General features: G+C 39.5%; 1 protein-coding gene across 2 annotated transcripts in view; it reads right to left on the bottom strand.

Annotated features, from left to right (window-relative positions):
* The window catches only part of LOC135073988 (phosphatidylinositol 4-kinase beta), a 46,246-nt gene that overhangs the window by 15,626 nt on the left and 16,207 nt on the right, over nt 1-14,413 (bottom strand). The window contains exons 1-5 of one of the 2 annotated variants that reach the window (XM_063968273.1): nt 14,095-14,352; nt 13,095-13,989; nt 10,198-10,398; nt 4,369-4,635; nt 1,589-1,750 (exon numbers count right to left, since the gene is read on the bottom strand). In XM_063968273.1, coding sequence (XP_063824343.1) covers nt 1,589-1,750; nt 4,369-4,635; nt 10,198-10,398; nt 13,095-13,989; nt 14,095-14,150 — 1,581 coding nt within the window. In that variant the 5' untranslated portion in view covers nt 14,151-14,352. Of the gene's footprint in view, nt 1-1,588; nt 1,751-4,368; nt 4,636-10,197; nt 10,399-13,094; nt 13,990-14,094; nt 14,353-14,413 lie in introns of those variants that run through there. The other variant, XM_063968272.1, reaches the window with a different exon arrangement.

Raw genomic sequence — 14,413 nt, 5'->3', positions numbered from 1 at the left:
TTATTTAACGCTGACTATACCATCCATCTTATTTTTTACTCGAAAGACCAAAAGCTAGACATCAACAGTCTTAACCTAAGTGACGTCACTACCTACTTGCGTTTAGACCCGTGGCAAAGGTCACCCGGGTCACGCTCGATTACATTGAGCGTCGGCATCCGCCAGACTTCCCACACTTGTTTCTACTAGCGACAGTCTCTTATCAATGGCCTACTATTAGTGACGTCACTGCGTGAAGAGTTACTGAATGAGTTTTTGTTCTTATGCATCTTGACAGTAGTGGGAATAGTATAGTCACAGCGAGTATGATAGTTATAACGTTTAAACGGTACTGTTAACCTCATATCTACGCAAAGAGATACAGTGAATAACAGTGATGTTTTTTTTTGTCTTCGGTTGAGTAATGTTTGTTTAGTGATATTAGTGAGCTACTAACACTGTAGATAATGAAAGGGTGGGGGAGGGAGAAAAAGAAGGAAAGAGACAGAGAGCATGTGCCTCAATGAGGGCTATCGTTTTGGCGCTCACCAGTTGGCGCCGCTGTAGAGTAAGGTCCTGTCACTTGCTAGTAGCGAAGACAGTGGCGCCAACTTGTGAGCGCTAAAGTGGTAGAAGGACTATCGCATTTGCACTCATCAGGATGGCGCCACTGTAGAGTAAGGTCCTGTCAATCGCCAGGGGTGCCAACTGTTAGGTATAAAAACGATAGCCCTCATTGATTGAGCAGTATTTCAGTATTTGATTACCGACGCGTAATCCACAGTCTTTTGTCAACAGCGAAATTAGAATGAAAAAGCGAGAAGGAGATAAAGATAGAGGGGAAAGAGATAGAGGGTGACAGATAGAGTGTGTACACACGGCCACACTGTTAACTGTCCATTTCCGTTTTTGCTCTCGCTCTCATCAAATGGTGATTCTTTGCGATAGAAAGAGATGACATGACCGGCAATGGGTAAGTTAACACTGTTGCCATATAGATAGAACCTTCAGAGCGGCGGCCGAGGAATCAGCCGGATCGTGTTTGAAACCGTAGTCGCCGCCCACACGACCCACACGAAGATGATCAATAGAGAGGGAAAGAGAAAGGGGGGAAGCGAGAGAGGGAAAGAAACAAGCGGGGAAAGAGAAAGAGGGAGACAGATATGAGTGCGTACCTTCAGAGCGGTGGCCGATGGATCAGCCGGGTCGTGTTTGAAAGCGATCGCTAGCCGTCGCCGCACTTAATCCGTACCCACCGCTACAGACTCTTGAGATCCACACGAAGATGTTTAATAAATTAAGAGAGAGAGAGAGCGTGTACCTTTAGAGCAGTAACGAGGAATCAGTCAGCTCGTGAGAGAGACAGAGTGAGGGGAAGGAAGGACGTGTAAGTACCTTCAGAGCGGTAGCCGAGGGATCAGCCGGGTCGTGCTTGAAAGCGTTGGGCGGCGGCGCGGCCGTAGCGTCCGCTAACCGTCGCCGCACTTCACCCGCTCCCACCGCTACAGACTTCCGCGATCCACACGACGATGTTCAATAGATACGGATAGAGAGAGGGAAAGAAAAAATAGGGGAAATGAGATAGAGGGAGACAGATAAGAGTACGTACCTTCAGAGCGGTGGCCGATGGATCAGCTGGGTCGTGTTTGAAAGCGTTGGGCGGCGGCGCGGCCGTAGCGTCCGCTAACCGTCGCCGCACTTCGCCCGCTCCCACCGCTACAGACTCCCGCGATCCACACGACGATGTTGATAACGCTGACACCGCTGACACCTGCAAGGGAAAATAGAATTTAAAACTAGGCTTTTTTTTAGTTTTTACTAAAGTACACACCGCTGTTGGCAAAGAATTATGATGGCATTTAAAAACTAGACTTATGCCCGTTTTCACCACCAATCTTTATTTTTTAGGTGACCCTATGGTAACACATAACATGAATTTTGTTTTCATAGGGGTCACTTAATAATTCGGCATTGATGGTGAGAACGGGCATTAGTCCAGTCTCCTTATTACAAAAAGGTAAACTTGCTAAATATTTAGCAAGTTTTTAACTGTAATTTTTATCCAGTGTTTATTGCGCTTTTAACATTTTTGTAACAAGGTAGGCACAGTGCTTATTATAAAATAAAAAATAAAAAAAATATTTTATTTTTATTTATTTATTTATTTGAAAACGTCACTACTATTCAGCAATGACATTTAAAAAACTAGGTTCAGTTGCATGAAGCACCTAAGTGGCTAGTGCTACATATCAGAATACTAGACCACGCCCCCTCCGTCTGATTGACATTGGCTTATTAGTATATTGCCCCACTAACACAGACATTTTACTTTCATTAATTTAAACCGATTTATCAATGTGTGAATGACAGATTGTAAAAAAAGATAGAATGTATTAATTGCAAGTAGCCAAATGCAATTTACAGAATCGATTGTGAAGTGTGTTTTTTAATAAATCAATAAGTCAAAATAAACAAATGAACGTTGTCTCCAGGCATAATGCTTCGCATAATAAGTAGCGTGCTTACTAAAAAAGGCAAGAAAAAACGAAAGTGTTTTTAGATGCTTATCTGCAATGTCAATAGACGTGACACGATACTGTGATAGTTTGTTTGGTTTGTGTATTTTTTATTTAAATTCAGGTTTTTACTTTTTGCATAGATAACATTTTATTACGTATTGCTTTGCATTAGTACAGTTAACAGCACATACATGTCGCAAAATAGCACATACTTATTATACTTACTTGAAGATGCTACAGTGCGGGCTTGATGTTAAATTTAATGGCGAATAAATTAAAATGGTTTTTTCAGTCTTTTATCAATTGCAGTGGCCGTATCACGTCAAGTTTTATTTTATTTCGTAACAATAAATCCAATCAGATGTATTGTTTACGGAGCATTCACCGTTGTCGAGTCGCTGATTACACTACACGTGGGATATACACGTGCCGGACACTCGTGTGAGGGAAATATCCTTAACCCTCAATAAGAAAATATAGTATACATTATTTTGAACTTTATTGCCTTGTTATAAGGTCAAAACAAAAGAAAAAATTAAATCTTGCTTGCTCAATCAATGGTTAACGCTTGTGGGTGAAGCGACATCACGTACCGGCTACACACACAAGTCATGATATTTAGCATCTTTTGTAATTGTAATAAGTGTCATTTTGCATTAAAAATGTATGCCTGAAGAGTTGACGGACTGTACATAAGGATAAAGACACTATTCGCTTATTAGTGTAATTGCCACGCCATTCTTTGGTCGGCAATGTCTGAAAATATAGTTTGTCTCACAAATAGCCGTTATTCGGTTCACCACTTGACTGTAGTCTTGTAAAGTAACAAGTCATAGGTTACTTATGACAACCTGGCTGTAATCTTAAGGCTGGCGAAATTTTGGAAAGTAAAGTCAATGACATAAAGAAACAGTGAAAATGGAGTGTTGACGACAGTTACCTATTTACATATCTTTACACATTCTTTGGAAAGTGAATTTTTTTATTATTTATTTATTTATATAAAATAAAGAAAAGAAGGTTGATAATTTTGAGGCTTCTTACCGCAACCTCCGGTACTTTTGCGTTTATAATGATATAGTTTGGATAAGACATACTTTTACCTTGAATAACAAATGGTTTAAGCTTGCATACTGTTCAGTATAGCAACACTCTCGATACCATAATTAATGCTTAACTTGGATCAATTCATGTGTTACATAATAATGCTGTTACATAAAAGAAACAATAGTGTACTATCGGGCACAGTTACTTGCATCGCTATCAATATAACGATAATTTACTTGGCAACATACAAAACAATACTAGAAAAGAAAGTACTAATGGATTGAATAAGTCGTGACACAATTTTTATTTTGTTACCGCTTTTCTAATAAGTAACACTTACACTAGGTAACAGTCTCTTAATGAAAGTGTATTATTGTATGTTTTAGGCGTCACTGAATGGGATTTGGGAACCAAGTTTTTTTTTTATAAGGTGTCTAGTTTTATTGTCTATTTGTCAAGAGTAGATTGACCACAAAGTCCAGCGGTCGACGGAGCTGAACTAGCGTTTACCGAATCTTGAATCAACAGCCCGACACTGAGTTGGGTTATTGTCACATTAATTTACAGAATCTCACTTCCCAAAATAAAACCGTTTAAAACCTTTCATCATAACTAATGCGGTGCAAGTGCGGTTTTGTTCCCCAGTCGAGAAGCACATGATGTCGTGCCCTGAGTATCCAAACTGCCCAAGCAACTGCACACAGGAGGATTTAATAAATGCTGCTGACAACGCCACTCTTGTAGCGGAGTTTTGGGCTGACACTGTGTGTGTAGGTTTATTGTCGACACGATAAGAAGAAGAAGATTAACTTAATATATTCACCTGTGATAAGCTATCCGGCGCTGGCGCTCGCGGCGCGTACTGCGTACTTAGATCCTCATCATCATGGCTCCAACAGTCACCCGCGTCAGCATCGTCCAATGCAGAGTACAATGACAGCACCGGCCATTCTGGCACCAGATTCTCTTCGCTCTTCGTATGTCTGATGGGGGGAGAGTGGGGCGCGGGCGGCGCTGGCGGTAGCAAACGGGGAGGTAGGGGCTCGTGACCTTCTGTTTCGAGAACTTCCACGTACATTATGTATGGCGCCTGTGGAAGAAAATGAGGGGAATTTAAAATGGGTTCAGTGGGCTAACTCAGCTGCTACATGGTAAACGTCACTTTGAAGGCATTGACGGCAAATTGCTTTGAGCTGGCACAATAGAGTTGATGACTAAAGTAGACATCATTGAAAAGACAAGACAATAAGGCAGTAATTTATTTTCTACACATATCATTTATTTAAATAGGACTTGACTGTAAAAAATCCCTATATGCAAGTTCATTGAAACGAAAAATACGATACAATTTGTAAGATTTCGTATGCAACTTCGAACTATAATGGTTCGAAAATATATGTCCTTTTTACGTAACATGCTTTCTCGGTCACTGCAAACTAAAATAATTCACTTTCATTCTTCTCATTGCTAGTTATTATAAAGTCAAAGTTTTCATAACTGCGCCCTTTCACACAAAGACAATACCACTTTTCTTCAATAAAAGGGAAACATGCTATGATTTTTTCAACTGATCACGCGCAGATTAAAAACTATACAATTACGCGTAAAATAATCTCAAGTAATCTTATTAGGTGTGAGTATAAATAACATTTTATCTAATCATAGTTGCGAAATCGAAGTGCGTATTTAGAAATACCAAACTTGGAACTCGGAGTCCGTGGCCCAAATTGGTGTAACAGAAAACTTTAATTGCTCTTTGGAATACTAGTCCGTACTTTACACTAAATGTCGTTCCACTAGTTCAGTTTCAAGAACAAATTAATAAGCGACGATTGGTTATATCTTGGCACGCGGCGATTAAAGTCAATTGTTTAACAGCATTCCAACGCAAGGTAAGGTACTGCCTTTTTATAAACATGACGGAATTTTTAGCTATAAATTCCTTCGTATACCTACTATAATGGAGTCTTCCAGCGACTTGGCCCACTTTTAGCTTGGTCTTGAAAGAAAAAAATATTTAAAAATAGGTTTGGACCTGTGATTTGGACCAAGCTAAAAGTGAGCCAAGTAGCTGGAAGACTCGTATAATGTTCAGCAGTGTACAGTTTGTTGGAATTTTTACATCATTTAACTATTTAAAGTGGCAATTTGCGAAATTATCATCTCTCTTGAATAAACATTGAACGGCAAGCGTAAGTATTTTCTATTGCAGATACTGTTAGGACACAAATTGGCTTGAACTCGATTTTACGGATCGGCTAAAAATTAACAAACAGATCGGACTCGTACATTAGAAGAGATAGTTTCTTGAGATTTTAAACCTGTCAAAGGAATCAAGCAATATTTTAAAAGTTAATAAGTATAATGAATTGTTCTCAAGTAAATGCATTTCTTTATTTTTTACATATTGTAAATAAGAACATAAATAATAATTTCAGGAGAGCAGTCGCCTAAAATTTTTTATCTCAATCAGTCCTTCACTGTTGATGCGCAGTGCGCACAGTTTAAAACTGTAGTTTTATTTATGAAAAAGGAATTAGCTCTACAGTGATTTGAAAAATCCAAAGAGCTTATTTCGCTAGCAACAAGCCTTCTTGTAGCATCGTTTACGTTTTGTAGCGACGTTTACTTATATTCGGGTCCGTCCATCTCTCTCACGCAAAACAAGATGTCTATAAGAACGACAGTGATAAATACACAAGCAGTTAGCACGGCCTTTGTGTGAGATGTTATCAAGAGTCCATATACCACAAAAAAGCAAGTAAGCCGTGTAGTATCACCTACTCTATATGCAGAGGCATTGTATTCGACTTCGCGCGAAATGTGCCCGTTGACAGCTCTCGATTCTATGAAATTAATATCGCGATACGCAACTCGAAACTCAACACGGTTGATTGTCTTGAAACCTTTGAACCAACGATAATTACAATTCGTGGATATTAATAAATTGTATTTAATTAACTGGTAATATTTCGCGACCATATTTGAATGTAACCAGTCAATTAGTTTAGGTAAAAGTTTTCTGTTGTACTGTTTCGGCAAAAAAATATCTCAAAATCAGCCGTACTTTTTAGAAAAAGTCCGATCAAATCTGCAAAAGATATCCGTGTAACCCAGATACTAATTTGTCCTTTCAAATCACGCCCACCTCTCACAGTTGAAATCCGCACTATGTCATGCCGCGCGCTACTTGAAATAAGCTGAAGGCCGAGTTACACACGAAAGTTGAATTAAAATATCAGTAACATTAATTCGAAACCAACGAAAGAAAAAAAATTTGGGGAACCTTGCTGTTTCCGCAACTATTAAGTTGCATTGAGTCCAACGCCTTTAATGTCATTAAATAACAGAGCGTTTTAGCAATTTTTATTTTGTTTACAATAAAATTACGAAATGATCTGGTAGTCTGGTAACATTGGCGCATATATCGAATTCCATACCAATGATCGATAGCGCCTATAAATATTTTATCGTTATTAGTTATTACGTTTGACCCAAAATTTACGAACGTGCATAATATTGCGAATGAACATCGTCTAAGTCAATAAAGCATAGAGCTCTTGAGGAATATCGCACCTCGCCGAAATTCTAAGAAACGAAGATCTTACATTCAGGCAACAATAGTAATAAGGCACTTACTAATCGTCAGTTAAGAGCTGTGTTAATTGATGACACAGTCTGTTAGTATTATTTCGAGGTAAGAGTATAATCTTTAAATTAATAAACCACAGTTTTTCAAACTTAAACCACATAAGGCACTGCGCTTTATTGCATTTATCCACTCCATGCCTCTGGTTTGGACTGGTGGCTATTCGTGAGGGCGGTGAAATTAATCAATTTAGAAATCATTAGTCAGCCAATCAACTGACCCATTTATAACTACGTATGTCAGACGAGATTAAACATGTATCATTTGACCGATTATCGTCAAAGGTCGTGTCTTATTGGTTACTCGGTCAGTGTGATATCACAGTCATAACTTTGGTATATTAAAACTAAGAAGAACTAAGTAAAATTAGGGTGGGTGTACCAGTAACAAACCGAATAAGCGACATTTCAAAAGTATTTTTGATATTGTGACTCAATTATTACAACAATAATTGCAAAAAAAAGAATTAACTACTCCTTGTCTATCATAGAATCAAGTAGCTTATTCCAATTTTCTAAATAGCTGTAAGGTTTATTTTTATTTAACAATCAATGTGGAAAGTCGCATTGTGCCTAAGGTTGACCAGATCGTACAAGTCGGGTTTGTCGCTTTTATTTATGACTAATTATTGGTAGAAGTACGGCAGTGCTACCAAACGTAACAAAAGTGGCGGGAAATTCGACAGATTGTTAATATTTTGATGTGAAATTAGAAATGGTGTACTACAGGTTCCTGGTGTGGGACTGGTGCACCCACCCTACTTATTCTTGGCTCATCATCAGGTCATTTAGTCACCACTGTAGGAGGACGACCCTCTAACATACTGTGCCTCTAACATTCTTTACCAAAGGCAAAAGGGATGATTTGGCCAACGTTCCCACGCTGGCCAGACGGGTTGGTGAGGCCTGATGTTCACATATATCTACACCTTAGGCCCGATTCAACCAAACTTTTAACCGAGAATAACTCCTGGTATAACTGGCACATTGACAGTTTCAATATGGGGAATATGTCAAAACTGACGATTTATTCTGAGATTAATATTTACTCTTGTTTGGTCGAATCCACCCTAGTCGCGTCTTACGATATCCTCGGGAAAAGTGGGGGTTGCTCTATTCTATTCTGCCATACACTTGGCTTATTGAAAGTGTAGTTTAGTCGGGCAGTTGATCAGTATGGGCATATGTGCGCACACTACGCCGATTTGGCCGATTCTTTATACAAATTAAAATCGGGCACAAATATCGGCCAACTAAAAATCGACAGTGTGCGCCTACTCTAAATAAATGCAAAAAATATCTTCGTACTTGATAAGTTGATACGAGACTGTCGACACAGCCAGCTAATTGATAAGAACAAAGCAGATAACGCCGAATGTCTATAATGAAGGCCAAGAGCAACATAATGAATGTAGGCGTAGAGAATGTCATGGTAAATGTATTTATGATTGGTGGGCTAGAAACCTTGTTCCTGATCGCAAAAACTAGTTTCAAATGCGATATCCTTAAAAAGATATACTGGGAGAGGTGACAAATGAGAATGTCAGAGACACCTCCGCATCGTTTTGAATGGGTTAACCAAAATAAAATATGATAGAGATTTTTTCGGAGTTAAAGAATCCATTCTTAGCATATTAACGAGTGGCTTTATGTACCCACATTTAGTGGAATTTAAGTGACATTTTATGGCAAGAACGAAATTTGGCAACTCGAACATACTGCAGTATTTGTTCCAAATTCCAATCATGAATACTCAATCATGAGGTGATATACAGGCCAAGAGCTTTCTCGTAGTGGATAAAAAAAATCAGCTTCATGATATTTAACTACTGAATATCATAGAAAATAGAAACTATCTTTTGCCCAACCCTAGCCTATAAAACCATTGGTCGCGTGAGAACTGCGGAGAAAACCTGGATAGGTAAAACGACTTATGACTAAGCCACACCCGCTATACCCACCCACGTGAGTACCAAGTTATAAGTGTTCTGGCATCCAAGTTAGTTTTGAATCTAGGACTCGAGTTACAAGCATTCAAATGCTTTGCGAGAAATAAAATTCAGTTCATATTTAAATTGATTCGAGTGCCATTTCAACTGCATAATCCTAAAAACTGAGGCGCTCTGATATCCTTGAGGCGTGAATGAGGTTGTCTGATGGACACATGATAAGATGAAAGTGAGTACTAATGAGATGGTGTATCTCATTAGTACTCACATCATTCCCCTTGACCTTGCTTTTTTGAGGTTGAAAGCGTGCCCTAGTGCTCTATTGCCCGAAGAAGCTGTCTTAAAACAGACGCCTACGGCTACCAGTAATTTAAAAAAAACCGGCCAAGTGCGAGTCGGACTCGCGCACCGAGGGTTCCGTACCATTGATATATGAAATTAAAATTATTATTTTTTATTTAAGTTATTAGTATGAAAGATTACGCAGTAATAAGCGGTTTACGAATTTTACGATTTACGAGGTATTAAAAAAAACTACTTACTAGATCTCGTTCAAAACAATTTTCGTTGGTAGTTTTTATAGTAATGTACATCATATGTTTTTTTTTAGATTTTTCATTTTCTTATTTTAGAAGTTAGAGGGGGGGGGACCAACTTTTTTCCACTTTGGAAGCGTCTGTCACGCAAACTATTCGGTTTAGAAAAAAAGTATTTTAGAAACCTCGATATCATTTTTGAAGACCTATCCATAGATACCCCACACGTATGTGTTTGATGAAAAATTTGAGTTTCAGTTCTAAGTATGGGGAGCCCCCAATATTTTTTTTATTTTTTTATTTTTGCATCAAAATCTTAATGCGGTTCACAGAATACATCTACTTACCAAGTTTCAACAGTATAGCTCTTATAGTTTCGGAAAAAAATGGCTGTGACATACGGACGGACAGACGGACGGACGGACGGACGGACGGACAGACAGACAGACATGACGAATCTATAAGGGTTCCGTTTTTTGCCATTTGGCTACGGAACCCTAAAAAAGAATAATCTCTCACCTTATCCTTGCTGTTGAGCACGGCAGCCGCGTGCGGTGGTATCCTCAGCACATAATGCGGCCTGTGGTGTAGTGGTAGCCAAACTCGTGCTGGCAAGTTGAGGTCTAGTGCGGCCAGTTCGGCCCGCAATCGGCCGTTCCGCCGTTCCTTATCGGCCACTCCTGCCAGCCGCCGGCCGATGTTCGTCAACGCCGTCAGGAACTGGGGACCAATACGTCATGGGTCAAACAGATAGGCAATGAGGATCAATACGTCATAGGTCAAATAATCAGGAACTGGGGATATAAGTTATAGGTCAAACAAATTACCAGTAATAGGGATGTTTCCTGGGTCAAAAAGCAAGAGTTTTAATTAGTCCGTCAGTTAACTTATCAAAAAATACTCTACACGTATTTTTCACTTTTTCAAACTAATGAAAATTTAAAGAGATAAAGCGCGCCAAAGTTTATAAGAAGAGGCCCGTGACGTCAATGCTTGCATAAAAGTGCCGCACGTTGTGACGTCGTGCGAAACTTCAACGCACCATAACTATGTAATTATTTGTTAGATTGACAAATAAAAATATATGTGTCCAATATTTTTTGATATTAAACATGACGGACTAAAAAAATTTTTTCAGAAAACTAGCCTATTACGCTCTAATTAGGTAGGTACATACATCTGGAATAAACTTTAAACAAGGATTTCAAAATGTTTGACTCTATGTAGTCTCTCTAGACTAGTGGGTAACTCGGTAACTAAATTCGAGAGAATCCTATTTGATTATAATAGTAGAGCAACAACACAGCCCAGTTTTGTTAAGCTTCAATTTACTAAACTGTAAAAAATAAACAACAGAGTTTCCTCTGCGCAATATTAACATGAATACTGAATAGCTCTCAGTTCTCTGAACTGCATTGTAAACGCTCAGATAAAAAATGGGTTTTAGGGGAATACTACCATGTTTAAACTATTAACGTCTGTACTAAAAACATTACAAAAACTTTGCAAAACATTTTCATTAGCAAAGCGCGATGTAACTTTACGTCCAAATTAAAATGGATAATACTGCTAACTGCAAAATTTCAAGATAAAATCCGCACATGTTCTAAGAATAAGAACATAAATAACAATAATGAGAACGATGTTAGATGTAGACTTTAAATAACTGTCAAGATGTATAACATCTCACTCATTCATAATTTCACTGACTGAATACAAACAATAAATTCTTCAATGTTGGATACACCAGTGTTCGCATAAATCCAAGTCTATTTATCATTATCATTTGTAAATCTTTGTACGGAGAAGTGGTACAAATATCCGATAAAATTGAACAGCTATCGTTTTGTTGCGGTTATTAAAAATTTTTACAAACAGCCCGTGTGTTTACGCTTTGGTCGTTTAGCTGGGGAAATCACGTTAACAATGTCACATCACGAAGTTTTTTATTTGAACTTTAACATTTTTACGTTTGCGGCATTATTGTTTATAACAGAAAATATGTTTCGTCACATTTCCCTAAAAAATGAATTAACGTCATTATAACGTAATGCGATAAAATTACAAAACAGTGTCACAGTGTGTATTGTTATCGTACAACAAAGTATTTCATTGGATACAAAAATTAGAATAAGCTCAGTTATCTGACAATCGCCTGCTGATTGCGACACACGTAGATCGTGGTAATCCAACAAAGTGAAATAATGATACTATTATCTGCTCTTTTCAGTGATATAACGAGTCGTATGACTAAAAGGAACGATTTTTTTGTGCCAACAAGCACAAAAAGTACATTCCCACACCAATGGGACAAAAAATGGTTCACTTGGATGATCTATTAATAGAATTGGGAAGGAACGCGGTAGAAAGGTGCAACAAAACCTGTGTTTACTTCCGAGCGATTAGAGCTTGGAGTACATATTCCCATTTTGAATATCTTATCTGAAATCGAATACTTTCTTATCGGTAACTGATAAAAACGATTAGCTTTATGAATTATTTAACGATAGAAATAGAAATGCGGTTTACGTGTCTTTCTCTTACAGAACGCTTTTAATTCCTTTTAAACAGGAATTGTATGCACTAGTGATACAGATCCGTGAGAAATCCACTACATTAATAGACTTTCAATGTGTGAGAAAATATGTTTTTGTTCGGCACATTATGTGCGATTTTATGACTGCAACGAGTATCAGAAGGAGTAGGTCTCTAGACACGGCTAATGACGTCATTTGTACGGCTACCTGAGTCACGGTTGGTTTTAATTCGGGCACGTTACACACGCTACACGTAGTGATTAAGAAGAAAGCTCGGTCAAGCCGTACAAGCGTAATCTCTAAACATACACACGGCGTGAAATTATTATTAGTGACTCAGTAGTGCGACTTCGCTAAGAGTTAAGACCATTACTTACTCTACGTCTACAAGGACGATAAGCAATATCGATTTAATGATACGAAAACCAAATAAACGTATCGTATGCTAATAATGATTTCTTTAAAAGCTCGATCGTAGTAGGGAGCTTTTAAAATTCTTGAAAAAAATATAATATACCATGGAATTTCGGATAATGTTTGTTACTCTCTCTCTCTCTACCTATCCTCTTAGCATCTAGCAGTTAATATTTTATTACAATTCAAAAACATATTATTAAGAGTATTCGTACTATTCGTATTCAAAGTTATTTGTGCATGCAAAATCTATTGTAATCTTAAAGATTGAATAATGTTCGTTATTGTAACCAGCTGAATTATCAATCTCTTTTATAACAGAACACGTAATATCAATCTCTTATCAAACTTGTATTTATTTATTTTTACGACCGGGTTTTTAGGAATGCGACTTATCGCCTTATAGCCAACTTACAATAGAACATGAAAAGAGGAATGTGAGCACATAAAAGAGAAATATTTTACCTGAGTTTGTGGTGCTAATCTGGGCGCGCCGCAGGAGCACTGTTCACCGCAGAGGCATCCATTGTCAAAGGCTCTCCCTGACGCCAAATCCCCTAAGTGCCGCCCCGACGGCGTAGCCAGCCGCAGTGCCGACGCGTCCGACTGAGACCTGTGGTGCCCTCGCCTCGCCGCCGGCCTGATCTCCTCCGCCAATATCGAGTCTCTTAACTTGGTCGCCTTCGACCTCTTCATGTCACCACCGAAAGCCGTCAACAGCCACGCGAGCCGCAACGAAAACTCCGCGCTTTGTTTACACCTGTGCACCAAGTACGGCCGAAGCACGTCCGCCACATCACCTATTTCTATATACATCGTCGACAACTGTGGCAGGTAGAAGTCCACGTCTTCGTGAGGGAATGAGAAGAGTTTGTTCGCTAGATACGTCTGTACACCGGGTTCTTTTGAATTAAACAAATACGAGATGGCCATACTCATGTCGAAAAGTTTGCTCTCGAATAGCCTTAAAAGAAAGTCTTTGTTTTTCGATGTTTCTGCGGCTGATGTGTCTGATCTGATTTGCGTTTCGACCACAGCGTCGGGTGGATCGGGCGGTTTATCCGTGTCTTCTGGGTTGCCGGAGTCGAGGCTTTCTCTAGACCTGGCGGCGGCCGGCGCCGGTGGTCTCTCCTCATCGTTTCCGTCGGGCGGGGTGTGGATACCGGAGTCGTCGGAGCCGGCCGGGACTTCGGGAGGAAGAGCGAGCCTCGGTGCGGGCACTTCCATGGGCATCCGAAGCGGCGCACCCTCCGGCGACGTCGGGGTCATGTCCTCCGGTATCCTCTGGAGAACAGAGTCCAAGGACCTGTTCCTCTGATGGCCGCATCCTGCCGGCGGCCCGCTTGCGCCGGTCACATGCCTAGGACAAAACAAAATCTAATTGAGGAAACTTGTAACACAGAATACTAATTTGGAGAGGAAAACAGAGACAAGGTAAAATCTGTTTTTACGGTACGCTACGTACTTATAGAAAGGATCCTCGTAGTGTCGGATGCCGACGACGATTATTTTCCTAACCATTTGGCCGAATACACTTTGATAAGATAAACAATCACTAATTGAGAGCACAGCACTGTATTTAATAAGCCTCCTCACACAAACATGGTCGTCACGCTTGAGCACGGGCTCGATGTTGGAACAATGCGAACAGCCGCGCAATTTATCATAACGAGTAATTAGAAGCGGAACATATCGCGAGCGCGCACGACCAGCGCGGCGGGCGTCGTGGGGCAGACTACAGCTTTACGCAACAACACCAGGCACGCCGCGGCGCATACCATTCG

Source organism: Ostrinia nubilalis, chromosome 8, assembly GCF_963855985.1.
Source record: "Ostrinia nubilalis chromosome 8, ilOstNubi1.1, whole genome shotgun sequence".
Taxonomy (NCBI): domain Eukaryota; kingdom Metazoa; phylum Arthropoda; class Insecta; order Lepidoptera; family Crambidae; genus Ostrinia; species Ostrinia nubilalis.
The sequence above is the reverse complement of the archived record's forward strand: the minus strand, read 5'-3'. Positions and strand labels throughout refer to the sequence as shown.